Below are 15,066 nucleotides of genomic sequence, written 5' to 3' on the forward strand. Positions count from 1 at the left end.
ATTTTTAAAATGTTGACCCGGGCAACGCTGGGTTCTTCAGCTAGGTATAATATTTTGTTGATTAGGTTGGCACATATAATTGGTTTTGAATTGCTGTTTAATGTATTGAATTTTTTTTATTGTTTATTATAATTCTGACATGGTGATATTATGATGATTTCTCTGTGATCCTTATGGATTTCCATACACTCTTGGAGCTGGAGACCAGAACACAACTCTGTTGTATTCACTCAGGAAAAAGAACCAGCAGTTTGTGCAATTCCATTGAAGCGTCTACTCCATTTAACTACAGATACGGCTGTTTTAGGATACAACGTTTTGGTGTGTTATTTACCTTTAGGCCACATGGATTTTAGAAAAATTCCTTCTCTTACAACGATCTAATAATTGGGTCTTGTCCATTTAAGGACAAAACATATTTGTTCTATCATGTTATGAAATTTGAAGTCTACATCGGTCTGGTACAACAAATGTTCCGATGAAATTATCGTACACTCTGAGTTTTACTCCTGAAAAAAATTCTTTATGGGATGTAGAGTTTTACCAACACATAGTTCACAGTCCAAATTCAGTGAGGAACCTTCCAAGATTCCACACTAGAATAGGGTGGAGGAAGGATATTGCCACACACTCTCCTGTATTGGATGTGACCATTTAAAATTAATGTTTAGGTATGTAAAGCAATTACTTCATTTTATAAATTGTTAAATTGTTTTAGAATCGAAAATAAATGTATATACAGTATTTTACTGATTGGCCATTTGGCTCTCTGTCTTGGGTGAATTTCTGGTAAATGGATATTTTCACAGGATTACCCCCCACCAGTACTGGACTACAAGATTCAGGATTACTGGATCTCACTGTTAAAATAAAATAAGAAGAAGAATACGAATTTGTATTTCCCCACCTGAGATACACCATACAAATAAGTTCAATGTATTGTGGATCATTCTAATGTGATTATTGAAAATTGGATATAATCTACTTTCATTACAGAGCAGAACACTCTGGAATTATTTTGTGTGTGTGTGTGTGTGTGTGTATATATATATATATATATATAATATATATACTCACCAAGCGGTTTATTTTCCAACGGCGTGCTGATGTGATGTGCTGTCCCTGACGACGGGGTTTATCCCCAAAACGCCGTTGGAAAATAAACTTACTACTTTTATAAAGCTTTGAGCAAGTCTGTATGAGTGCCGCCGCAGCCGCTTGGTGAATACATGGGGGTTGTGCTACCAACCCACGGAGGGCACCGCAGCAAGTATTGCCTTTAATCCCATATTGGAGTGCCAGGTAACTACATTTCTATATACACACACACACACACACACACACACACACACACACACACACACACACACACACACACACACACACACACACACACACACACGTGTGTGTGTATTTCTATGTATATGTTCATGAGTGTATATATATCTATGTATATGCATATTTGTATATATAAGCAGATATGTATATTTAGGTCTGTATATGGGACGTGGCCAATGAAAATGGGGGCGTGATACACATGGGGGGGGGGCAGATACACTTATGACACCACAGTGCCAGATACGCTCCTACAGTGCCAGATGCACAAATGCCCCACGGTGCCAGGTGCACAAATGCCCATGGTGCTACATACACAATTGTTCCCAGTAGTACTATATATGCCCCTACAGTGTCAGATACACATTGCCCCAGAGTGTCAGATAAACATTGCCCCAGAGTGTCAGATACACATATGCCCCCACAGTGCCAGACATGCCCCCACTGTGCCAGATACACACATGCCCCCACAGTGCCAGATACACATATGCCCCTTCAGTGCCAGATATGCCCCCACAGTGCCAGATATGCATGTCCCCACAGTGCCAGATATGCCCCCACAGTGCCAGATACACATGTCCTCACAGTGCCAGATATGCCCCCACAGTGTCAGATACACATGCCCTCAGATTGCCAGATATGCCCCCACAGAGCCAGAAAGACATGCCCCAGAGTGCCAGATATGCCCCAGCAGTACAACTCACCGTTGTTGCTGCTGCCTGGGCCTGACACTATCTTCCGCTGCTGGGGAGAGGAGAGCACAGCAAGCGCTCCTCCTGTCCCTCTCCTGCCCTCAGTCCGGTCTCCTGAACTGGCGGCGGTCCACAAACCAATCAGGGCTTGCGGTCTGGCAGCAGCGGCTCCTGATTGGCTGCTGGTCCGTGAGCTCTGATTGGCTCGCGAGCCAGTTCAGTGCACGCTGCTGCCGGACTCAGTGGACTAGCAGGCAGGAGAGGAGAGGCGCATGCTGCCTTACACATATGTTACACATTATTAATGTCCTTATACACATAATGACACATATAGTTCCTGGCGTGAGTCAACTGGCAGCTCTGCTAACGTTGGGTGCCTATTTTTTATGAAAATGCGTCTTATCTGCACTGCTATGTGGCTAGGATGCACAAGCAGCTTCTGCTGATTAAAATGATATGCGGCATGCCTATAGACTGTGTGCGACTGTGGCTGTATCTGCATACGAAATGCTACACACAGAATATAGGCATGCCGCATATCATTTTAATCACCAGAAGCTGCTTGTGCCCCTAGGCATACCAGATGCCCTAGGCAATTGCCTAGTTAGGGCCGGCTCTGCAGGTGGGGCAGATGTAACGTGCAGAGAGAATTAGATATGGGTGGGTATGTTCACACTTAAATCTGAATTGCAGTGTAAAAATAAAGTAGCCAGTATTTACCATGCACAGAACCAAAATAACCAACCCAAATCTAACAGTTTGGTGGCACCATTGTTTGTAATTCTGCTGCCAATCTCTTTGTGTAAAGTGTGTTGCCATCCATAGTGTGTAGAGTGTGAATATTCATTATTAATTTATTTAATTTATGAACAGTTTCTTATATAGCACAGCAAATTGTGTTGCGCTTTACAATTGAACACAATGATAAAACAAAACTGGGTAATAACAAACAGTCATAGATATTGGAAGGCTCTGCTCACAAGTGTATAATCTATAGGATACTGTTGCAGTGGGGGTATAAGGGACGCATAACTACAGCACATAGAGTAGAGTGAAGCTTTGCCTAGGGCACTTAGAAACCTAGCATCAGCCCTGCATAGATGACAGGGGTGTACTGGCCAACATACGGAATCCGGTCATGTGACCGGTGCTTGGGATCCCGGTGGTCACCATGCTGACTCTGTAGGGATTTTGAGTGCTCGGGATCCCAGTCAGTATGCTGACTAACAGGGACTATTCCTACGTGTGGGTGTCCACGACACCCATACAGCAGGAATCGAACCTGTGGCGAGCCCGCTGCGTGTCAAGCACAGTGAGCCCACAAGGGGTTTTGTTGCACTTGCCCCCTCCCAGGATTCTGCGGCCAGGATTCCGGGGTTGGGATCATTTAGGCAGAGGCGGTTGCGGGGGAGGGGCAACACTCCGTTTCCTAGGTGGAGGCGGAGCGTTGCGGGGTCGGCGTTGTTGAAATGTCGGCATGGCGTGGGCGTGATCGTGTCGGCTGCGTACATCACACGCAGCCGCCGCCGCGATCAGAAACATGGTGGCGTGCCTCCTGCAGGTGCAGCTAAGCTACTCCGGCAGGAGGCAAACTTAATTTCTGCGATCGCAATTTCTGCTTGATGTGAAGGGGGAAGACAGCAGTCAGCATGCTGGGCGGCCTTGCCATGCGATGGACGGCCCCCAGCATGCGAACAAAAGGATTGCAAATTCAGCTAAGTAGCAGAATTTGCAATCCTTACTGAATTAGGCCCAATATGTGGACAGAAGGACATCTTGACATATAGTAAACGTTCCTGTTTATAGTCATAAAGAACTGGAGGTTATGTACTATATATTACACATATATATTCCCCAGCACTAAGAACAGCTATATTTTTGCTTTATATTAGATTTGTGGGCTTTTTATTGTGCCTATAATAACAGACCTAGCAGCAGGAGGAACCATTAATTTAAGCGCATGGTGTTGGTCTTGTTTACAGAGCCGGAACTAGGTGTGTGCAGAATGTGCTCTGCACATAGTGTTGCAGGGTATGGGGCACTGTTGGCAGCACCTGTCAATTATGAATAATCTAAATACTTTCACTTGTAGCTTCCCCCCATTTTGATCCCCAGCATCTCCTGACCGCTCCTGTCTCCTACCCCCACCCCTTTGGTCGCTAATACCCATACAGCATTCATGGACTTAACTTGAGAACTCTTTGTTGCTCAGTCGCAATGTCCTTTATTACATTTCAGATGCTGATGTGTCCAGAAGTCAAACCCATTGCCTATGGCATTGCAGCTGGACCCTCTATTCATTGAGCTATCTGCCCTTACATAGAAAGCTAGAGAATTCAAAGCTGGAGAGTATTAACTATTTGAAGCTTACCTTGTACTGTGTGAAGGGGTGATCAGCATTGCAGCTGGGCAGATCTATGTAGTGTGTGGCTGCAACTGCATGAATCTGCTTGATTTTATATACAGTATAATGCATTAATACTGCCACGCAGCTGGCACCATGTAAAATATGTGTAAAACTCAGCATGGGCATATTTCTTTTCTGTTTTGGATTAGTTTATTGTAAACTTGTACAAGCCACATTAAGTCACAAGAGTACCAGTGAACACATAGAGTAACACTCTATGGCAGGCTTATTCAATATGCAACATTCCAGCTGCTGTGCAACTATGCTTCCCATCATGCCCTGACACCATTTTGTTATTAGGGCAGGCTAAAATTGTAGCAGGCCTGGATTTAAATCTTACATGTGAGACAAAAACTATTTTGCAAAACTGCACATTATTAAATGTTTTATATTTTACTATTAGAATTTAATTGTTTCCTGTGAGCAACAACACCTTTTCCTTTCTATCATACATGGGGGAGATGTATGAAGCCTTGGAGAGAGGTAAAGTGGAGAAGTTTTCCAAAGCAACCAATCAGCTTCTACCTGTCATTTACCTAGCACAGTCTATGAAATGACTGCATACCTCCCAACTCTCCTGTGGTGTCCCACGGTGGGAGTGGTGACAACACAGGACAAAATCTATTCAGAGATCACTCACTACAGAGGAGAGCAACGGGTGATCAAAGGATCTTCCAACTGCCCCCCACCCACAGGACACTGCTGCCCGCGGGTGGAACAGTTAGACAGTGTCCAAATAGCGGGACTGTCCCACTGGAATTGGGACAGTTGGGAGGTATGAGAAAGCTGATTGGTTGCTTTGGGCAACTTCTGCACTTCATCTCACGTCAAAGTTTAATCGATATCCTCTACATTATGTGGTTTTAATCTTGTAGCAAATTTTAAAGCATGAAAATATTACTGAAAAACAGGTGGCAACATACCTCTTTGTAATTGTACATAGCCAGATCTGAAATTGCATGTGCATCAGGTACCCGAAGTCTGGAAAACTCAGGTATGCAGATTGCTAGAAAAGTAAGTTTTACCACTGTTATTATTTTTATAAGATAAATGGGGTAATACAATGTTGTTAGGACATTTGAGTAGATGGTTTTAAATAGTACAGTATGTTTAATAATATTACTTACCGAAATCATTCTTGCATTGTTCCATTAATTCAGAAAATACAAGACAATCTTCAAAACCCTGGAAAAGTCAATAAATGAATAATATTAAATATATTTAACTACTTGCATTATATCCTATGTATGGACCATTTTAATTTTGCTACTGGAAAGAATAACGTCCAGTTTTAAAATACATAAAATGCATCATGTCTACGTTATTGTGACTACATATTGTATACACATTTTTAGCACTATGCAGTGAGTATTCTAGTCACTGAGAAATAAATGTAGAAAACTGTCTATATCTAAAACATAACCTAATGATGGGAGGCATTTAATATGATGGGTGTCGGGACCCCGGTGCTCAGCATACCGGCTCCGGAATCCCGACAACCGGAATACCGACAACTACAGTATTTTCCCTCTTGGGGTGTCCACGACACCCCTGGAGGGAGAATAAATAGCGCGCCACCCTGCCCGCAGCATGATGAGTGCAGCAAGCCCACTAAGGGGCTCTTTTGCGCTTGCCCTGCTGCCGGCATGCCGGTGGTTGGGATCCCAGCGCCGGTATGCTGGGCATCGGGATCCCTAGTGCTGGCATACCGTAGTAGAGCCCCTAATGATTGATATACAATACAGACACATTCTAATGATTTCTTTAGTCTTCTAGTCATCAAATCTCTGATGGTCATACACAGGGGCATTTTAGCAGAGGAGGGGGTCCATGTGCGACTCCGGGGGAGCCTCCTCTTCATGGAGCAGTAGGCTCTGGCATTGTGCCAGAGTCTACTGCTACTGCATATGTGCAAGTCTCTGGAAACATGGCACCTGCCATGTTCCGGAGACTAATTTCACTACTGTGTATGCGTTGAGGTCATTTTGTCAGTTTTGCTGCAGTGCCCTACACGGGACCCCAGAAAGATAATAAAACAGAGGCGTAGTGTAGGCCCCCCGGGGCCCATGTGTACTTCACACATTGTACCCATTATACAAACCCCAACGGTCAAACATTACAGGTCTCAAATATCTGGTGATTTATTTATTACCTGTTATTTATATAGCACACACTAATTCCGTAGCACTTTACAGAGAATATTTGGCCATTCCCATCAGTCCCTGCCCCAGTGGAGCTTACAATCTATATTCCCTATCACATGTACACATTCAAACTAGGGTTAATTTTTGTGGAAGGCAATTAACCTACCAGTATATTTTTGGATTGTGTACCTAGGAAACCCACACAAATACGGGGAGAATATACAAACTCTGCACAGTTAAGGACATGGTGGGAATCAAACCCATGACCTCAGTGCTGTGAGGCAGTAATGCTAACTATTACACCATCCGTACATGATTACAGAATGTATTCTGTCATTCATTTAGAGGTCCTTTAACTCATTCTCTTCTGGGAGCATACGCCTTTTGAGGACAAAAAAATGTGAATGGAGGAACTCAGAATAGACATGGGGGCTTTAAGAGAGAATAAGAGGTAACAATGCCTGGAGGTGCTATTGAAATGCTTAGTGAGTATAGATAAATAAAAAAAATATATAAATCTAAAACACAAGATCAGGTCGATGCACCTGTTATTTCCCAAACCATGGCCTACTCACAGTTTAGGTACTAAGGATATCCATGCATGAACATCAGGGACGTGCAATCAGGGGAGGCAGTGCCTCCCCTGTCATTAATGATTAAAATAATACAAAGAAGATACTTATGACACATATTCTGTCTCATAAGTATCTCCTTTATATTAATCTAATCATTATTACTGTGTTAATATGTTTGGGAGGCACCGATCGGCGGAGGTGAGAGTATTAGTGGCAGGCAGGGATCCGAAATCCCTGCTTGCCATTCTGCAGAGTTTGGCAGTGGAGCGGTACCAATTTCAAAAATGTCGCCTCAGCATCATTTTTTAAATTCAAGATGGCCACCGTGAGCTGCATCATCACCCCCGCCCCCTCCGGCTGACTTATATAAGTCAACGCGAGGCAGCGGCGTCAGTCCGACAGAGGAGGAGGAGCATTGAAGAGTTCCTGAAGAAAGAAGACGCCATCGAAGTCCTGGATCCTGGATGGGCGGCGGCTATACAAAAGAGCTTAACAGCCGCCGCCCACCAGGTGAAGACACCGGGAGCTCTTGGGAGGTGGCGGCCATGCAAAAGAGCTTAAAGGCTGCAGCCTCCCAGGTGAAGACTCCAGAGGAAGACGCCGAAAGCTGTTGGGAGGTGATGTCCCCCCAGGTGAAGACGCTGGAAGCCCTGGGAAGGCGGCGGCCATGCAAAAGAGCTTAAAGGCCGCTGCCTCCCAGGTGAAGACTCTGACTAATAAAACTTTTTTTCTTTAAGACTGTGTGGTGTTTTATTTTAACATTTTCTTTACAGGTGGACTACAGGTACCAGCGGGCGCTTTATGTCCGGACATGCTGGCACATGTGGTTCTCCAAGTTCCAGCATGCTGGGGCAGGCTTGCTGGGACCTGTAGGCCACCTGTAAAGAACAATATTAACAGACAATGAACCCCGCACCCACCGCCACCAGGGGTGTGGGGCAGAGCACTGGGATCCCCGCTCCTGAGCAGAGCAATGGGATCCACCCTCTTGAGCAATAACCAGCACTGACTGATAGCTACGCCCCCTCCTCCTCACAACCATGCCATTTCCTTCCTGTTACAAGCCCCCTTCTGGGAGCGCATGGCTTTTGCCCATGCATGGGGTTTATTCAGCTCAAGGGGTGTTATCAACCCCACTGACACCGCTGGCCACGAGCACTGGGTTTGGGAAACACTGTCCAATGTGATGCTATCTTTGTCTATAGCTATAATATATGCTCAGTAGCTATTCATTAAGTATACCTAATGCGAATATCTGATCGGCCAGTCATATGGTGGCAATTCAGTGTATAAAACCAAGTAGATATGTTACAGATAGGGTGGCCAATGTCGGGATCCCAGGATTTAGGGCAAAAATCGTCCAGGATTCAATTCTGGGATTGGCAGCTTTAATCCCGGAGATTTCGGGATCAGGCGGTCCTTTGTTTTTTAATGCCGGACAGTGTTGAGCATCCTCAGGTGGCTCAGACGCAGCCTGGCTCCCTCCTTCCAGCTCCCCCCTGCGCAAGCTTCCCCCTCCGCAGTGTGATGTCAGAGGTCACGCTGCACAGCCAGCTACCCGCCACACGCTGCACGGACCTCACAGAACTGGAGGAAGTTATGTACCCACCCTCCCAGGTACCATGGTGGTGAGTTGTGTGTGCGGGGCAGGGACACAGGAAACAAACCAATCCCGGGATTGACCATTTTTCAGTCCCGATACCCAGGATTGAAACAATGGCCTTGCATTGGCCACCCTAGTTACAGAGGTCCAGTTTAAAATTAACATAAGAATGAGAAAGAAATGTGATGCTAGATGGGGTAGTTTGAATATCTCAAAAAACTTCTATACACAATCAGGGGTGTATCTAGGGGTCTGAGCTCCCCTGGCAAAGTAAGGGACTCGCCCCCCCCCCCCCCCCCCATCCATGACATATTTTTTTAATAATAAACTCTCACTAACCCCACCGACACCTTCTTCACCATTAACCCTACCCTAGTCTAGCCACACATTAGGGGGGGATGTATGATACTGCCCGGGATTGTGTCGGTATAAGTCTTCCCGCTTCGCCTCTTTACCAAGATGTAAGAACATCTTTTATGCCAGAGTGTGGGAGTGAAAACTCCCCCCTCCGGCTATCCCTGTCAGGCTCCAGAATGCATCAGTCTCAGTGACCACCATGGTATTTATTCCTCCTGTACACACAGCGGGATGCAGTTAATATCCTGACGGTCGGGATCCCGGTGCACAACATAATTGCGCCGGAATCCCTACACACAAAGGAAGGCCGACGCTGGAATCCCAAAAGGGCACAGGATACTGACGCCGGAACCCCAACCGCCGGGATCCTGAATGTACAGTCACAGACAGCGGACCACGTAAGTACTACACCTGGGATGGGGGGGGGGGAGGGGCGTAGGTTTAGGCACCACCAGGGGAGTTAGGCTTAGGCTGCGGAGGGAAGACGGTTAGGTTTAGGGTGCTGGCAAGGGCAGTTAGGTTTAGGCGCTCCCGTGGGGGTTCAGGGTAGGCTGCAAGGAGGGGTTGGGGTTAGGCACCTAAAAGGTAGGGTTAGAGATAGGGTAGGGGGAGGGTTATAGATGGGGTAGGGGGAGAGTTAGAGATGGGGAAGGGGGAGAGTTAGAGATGGGGTAGGGGGAGAGTTAGAGATAGGGTAGGGGGAGGGTTAGAGTTAGGGAAGGGGGAGGGTTAGAGTTAGGGTAGGGGGAGGGTTAGAGTTAGGGTAGGGTTAGAGTTAGGGTAGGGGGAGGGTTAGAGTTAGGGTAGGGATTAGACTTCTTACCAACCCACATCAGGATTTCGACAATTGGGATGCTGCTGCTGGCCTCCTGACCACTGGCATCCCGACAGCCGGCATTTCATTCCCAACCCCACACAGCAGCCCTATATAAAACCCTAGTATATACAGCACCCCCCATATTACCCCAGTACACACAGTACCCCATATTAAGCCCAGTACACAGTGTCTCCATTTACCCTTGCCCGAGTGCACATAGCACTCCCATATTATCTGCAATACATTCAGCACCCCCATATTGCCCCTCCATACACACTGCACCCCTATATCACCCCAGTACATTAAGCTCCCCCATACTGCCCCCCAAAACACAGTGCCCCCCATGGTACCTGTTATTTTCTTTCCTCCTGTAAATAAATGCAGGCAGCCAGGAGAGTGATGAACGAAAGCTGTCCCTTGAGGGTGGCACAGGCTCACATCCGCATGGCCACCTTGGGAGAACAGCAGCGGGACAGTGCGCTCAGCCACATTCCGCCCTGTGAGAAGCCGCCAGTGAGGGATAGTAGGGGGCGGGTCCGGGTGCTGTGGCCATAGAGGCTACGCTACTGCACGCCCGCAAGCCCCCCCCCCCCCTGAGGCAGGCCAGACGTCTCCAGCCCCTGCCTCCGCAGCCATCCGCACAGCTCAGAGCAGTGCTCTGCGTACGGCAGTGGCGCTGTCACTGTGTGACAGCGGCTGCTGAGGACAGAGGGTGTCAGGCCAGCATGGCGGGGCCCCCTCCTTGGCAGGTGCCCCTGGCGAGTGCCATCCTGGCCAATGCGTAGATACGCCCCTGTACACAATGGCCTGTTTCAGGAAATGGTGTGTGAAACAAAAAACGTGGGGGTATACTACATTGTGCATCCAGGACTGCCATCAGAAATTGTGGGGCCCTGGACTGACAAAATAGGCAGCCCCCCCAAAAAAAAAAAAAAATTATATATTTCTGCAGCAGGATACTTTGGTTTCCACAGGAAAACATCTGGGTGTAGAGTGGATCTTGATCCAGAGGCACCAACAGGCTAAAACTTCAGGCTGTCCCAGGATGCATTGGGGCCTCCCCTATAAACCCTGCCTCCAGGCACTGGAGCACAGTTTTGAGTTGGTGCCTGCAGCAGCAGGTCACCTAACAGCAGGGCTGCACTGGACAGCCCTGAAAAATCTTTTCTAAGAAGATTTCTTCAACTAGGCTGTCAGCGCTGTATGTCAGAAGACACTTCAGCGCTGCAGCTACATCACCTCCCAAGTGGCGTTGCATAATCCTGCGGCTCTGTTCCTGGGTACTTGCGGCGGAGACGCTCCGATTTAGGCATACAGTCGCAGACCGCTCTCGGGGAGGAGGTAAGAGGGTCCCCCAGGCTGGACCCGCCTTTAAATCGCGTTCCGTCCGCGACCTAGGGAGACGGGTCGTGGACCTGGCGTGGATACTGTCACCGAGCAGGGACCCCACTAGACTGCCAGGACACAAGAGTACAGGTCGGGTGTACTAACGCTCCATTTAATAAAGCTCTGTAGTACCGGCGGTGGAAGTCCAGCATAGGGGAACCGGTGCTTGACCTGTATCCCTTCCCCCGGCCCAGGGCACCATCTTTGAGTAGATTTTCCCACCCTGGAGCTGCCTCACACTCTCCCTCATTCCCTGACAGAGACGCTAGGCGCCATATTCTGAGCATAGTTGCTACTGGTCTCTGGGATTGCAGGGCAAGGTCTCCCTTGTAAAGCCGCCTGTATAATATAGCGCTGTGACTTTACGAACACTTGAGTATTCTACATGTAATTATACAGACAGCGTTAGTTAAGAAAGAGTGTACCTGTTACAGAATATATTGTGCGAGTATTCTGATATATACCTCCGATCTAGGGCCGCGTTGTGAGATATATATATAATTAGTGATGAGCGGGTTCGGATCCTCGGGATCCGAACCCGCCCGAACTTCACCTTTTTTTTCACTGGTCCGAGCAACTCGGATCCTCCCGCCTTGCTCGGTTAACCCGAGTGCGCCCGAACGTCATCATCCCGCGGTCGGATTCTCGCGAGATTCGGATTCTATATAAGTAGCCGCGCGTCGCCGTAAGTTTTCACTCGTGCATTGGAGATGATCGTGAGAGGACGTGGCTGGCGTCCTCTCAGTTTCTATGTTCAGTGGGCTGCAAATATCTGTGCTCAGTGTGCTGCAAGTGCAAATATCTACGTTCTCTGCCTGAAAAACGCTCCATATCTGTGCTCAGTGTGCTGCAAATATCTGTGCTCAGTGTGCTATTTGCTTTATTGTGGGGACTGGGGACAAGCGGTATTATATAGTAGGAGGACAGTGCAGAGTTTTGCTGACCAGTGACCACCAGTATTATACGTTCTCTGCCTGAAAAATGCTCCATATCTGTGCTGCATTGTAGTATATAGTAGGAGGACAGTGCAGAATTTTGCTGACCACCAGTATAACTATATATATATATATATATATATATATATATATATATATAGATATGGAAGATCCCGGCACTCCTCTTGTAACCTGTTTGTAGTGCTGCGGTGCCCTCCCAGAGGCAGAGTCCTCAATGAATATGATAGAAAATGAGGGTGGCACTCAAGCAGGCTGTTGCATGTGTAGAAAATCAGTTTTATTGATCCGACATGTTTCGGGGACTAGCCCCGTCCTCAGGGCCTTAACAACCCAAACTGAACAAGAGACAGACATTTATACCCAACCCACAACATACAATCATGTGAAAATGTCACTCACCTGCTCCACGCCGCCATGCTGACTTCCAGACGCCGAACAGCTCAGTCACGTCGCTCACCCCTGACGTCATCCAGCGGCGCCGCGTCTCCATCTCCTAGGCAACCGGGCGGTACGCTCGCTGGGCGCCGGGGGATACTCGGCTACTCCGTGCTGACGACCCGTGATGTCATCTTGCGGCGCCAGTGGTGCGGTTACCGTGACAACCAAAACAAATCTAAATACAAAATCAAAAACATACGAACATTAATAAAATAACAGTTGTTAAAATACACTGCATAACTCTCCTACCAGCTGGTGGATAATGGATTAAAGACACAAAACAACAAGTTATAGGGGCTATATGTAGCTAGAGTACATTACGTTTAAGGTGCACTAAGGATTTGAGGTACTGGCCCACAAAACCATGTGTGGGTCTCTTCTGACTAAGCTACTGACCAAAGAGATTAATGCTAGGACAGATGATATATAACTTAGGGTAAATAAACCATTTTAAACCCATGGACTATATAGCAGTTGATAAATAAATACAAGTTGAGGGCATCATAGAAAACTCTGGAGGCCAAGGTTCTCATTCAAGCCCCGAGGGGATAAGGTACCTAATTTATGGATCCATCTAGATTCATGTTGTAATAGGGCGCGATCCCTGTCTCCCCCTCTAAGTGTCTTAGGGACATGGTCTATTAGGATAGCCCTAATGCTAGCCACTCCATGTTTAAATTCTAAGCAGTGTCGAGCGAAAGGTTGGTCACTCTGACCCTTCTCTAGTGCTTTTTTAATTCCACTCCTATGCAGAGCCATACGTTCACGAAACTGGCGTATGGTCTTACCCACATAGGTTAAACCGCAGGGGCAAATCAAAAGATACACCACATGAGTTGATGTGCACGTGAGGCGATGTTTAATGGGAATTTTATTACCAGTTAAAGGATGATTAAAACTGTTTCCCGTCATAAGGGTGTTACAGGTGGCGCAACCTAAACACCTGAAGCACCCCAATTTGGTTCTCAGAAAATGGGTTTCTTGTACACTGGTGAGTTGGGTGACATCAAGTTTAACTATATGGTCACTAATGTTACGACCCCTGGTGTAGCTAGGTAACAGAGCGGTATGGGCCAATGATGACAAGGCACCATCCGTCTGGATGATTGGCCATAATGATTTGGCCTTTTTAATTTTTCTATTAGTGGCCGTAGTAAATTTGGTGACCCAAGGGAGTTTAGAGATGTTTTTGCTTCTAGGTTTAGTAGCGGGACATAATGCTTGTTCCCGAGAAACACTAAGGGCTTTGCTTTTTGCTTTTTCTAATTCTCCTAAAGGGTAACCGCGTTGTGCAAACTTAAGCAACATATTGTCCATGGCTATCACAGTATCATTAGGGTCTGACGTAATGCGTCTAACCCTCATAAATTGAGAAAAGGGTAGACCCCTTTTCAATGGGCCAGGGTGAAAACTACGGAAGTCTAATAACATGTTCCTGTCAGTGGTCTTAACAAATAGGGATATTGACAACTTCATCTGATTAATGGTAATGGATACGTCTAGATAATTGACCCTGGTATCATCAATGTTAAATGTGAATTGTACAGGATGCTGAGTCGCATTATGGACCTCCCACAAGTTGGTCAACTCCTCTCTAGACCCCTGCCATATTACTATCAAGTCATCGATGTACCTTCTGAAGTAAATACACTTAGACTCTATGATAGGGTCCAGGTAGAACATCTTAGTTTCCACCTGATGCATAAATGCGTTTGCGTACGACGGGGCCACTGCGGACCCCATCGCACACCCGGCAAGTTGCAAGAAAAAACGACCATTGAAGACAAAATAGTTCCTTCTTAGAACCTTATCTAACAATGTTAGAAAAAATGGTATATCTGGACCTTGATAGATAGCATTGTCTTGAATAAGGGTCCTCACAGCTTCTATACCGGCCTCATGCGGTATACATGTGTATAAGCTAGTCACATCCGAGCTGCAAAGCAACGCCCCCTCAGGTAAATCACCAAGGGCTTGTAGCTGTAGCAGAAGGGATGTGGTGTCCTTTAAATAAGAACGGAGTGATTGGATACATGGGTTCAAAAAGGCATCTAAGTATACTGCAATGGGGTGATATAGTGACCCTCTAGCAGACACTATAGGCCTGCCCGGTGGGTCCACCAACGTTTTATGGACCTTGGGGACCGTATAGAACAACGGGGCCTTAGGATGATCAATAGTAAGAGCCCTTACTGTATCTGCTACAATAACACACATGCAACAGCCTGCTTGAGTGCCACCCTCATTTTCTATCATATTCATTGAGGACTCTGCCTCTGGGAGGGCACCGCAGCACTACAAACAGGTTACAAGAGGAGTGCCGGGATCTTCCATATCTATAACATTGGATGACTGT

The 15,066-nt window shown here is 46.8% G+C and overlaps 1 protein-coding gene and 1 long non-coding RNA gene across 5 annotated transcripts in view; one reads left to right on the plus strand and one right to left on the minus strand.

Annotated features, from left to right (window-relative positions):
• LOC134910048 (uncharacterized) overlaps positions 1–15,066 on the plus strand; it is a 162,160-nt gene that overhangs the window by 15,879 nt on the left and 131,215 nt on the right. The gene's annotated exons all lie outside the window — the stretch shown is intronic.
• The window catches only part of KMO (kynurenine 3-monooxygenase), a 482,345-nt gene that overhangs the window by 13,538 nt on the left and 453,741 nt on the right, over positions 1–15,066 (minus strand). For all 3 annotated transcript variants that reach the window (XM_063917607.1, XM_063917609.1, XM_063917608.1), the window contains 2 exons: positions 5,562–5,619; positions 5,358–5,440 (listed from right to left, as the gene is read on the minus strand). In XM_063917607.1, coding sequence (XP_063773677.1) covers positions 5,358–5,440; positions 5,562–5,619 — 141 coding nt within the window. The remainder of the gene's footprint in view (positions 1–5,357; positions 5,441–5,561; positions 5,620–15,066) is intronic.

Source organism: Pseudophryne corroboree, chromosome 4 (genome assembly GCF_028390025.1).
Source record: "Pseudophryne corroboree isolate aPseCor3 chromosome 4, aPseCor3.hap2, whole genome shotgun sequence".
NCBI lineage: Eukaryota > Metazoa > Chordata > Amphibia > Anura > Myobatrachidae > Pseudophryne > Pseudophryne corroboree.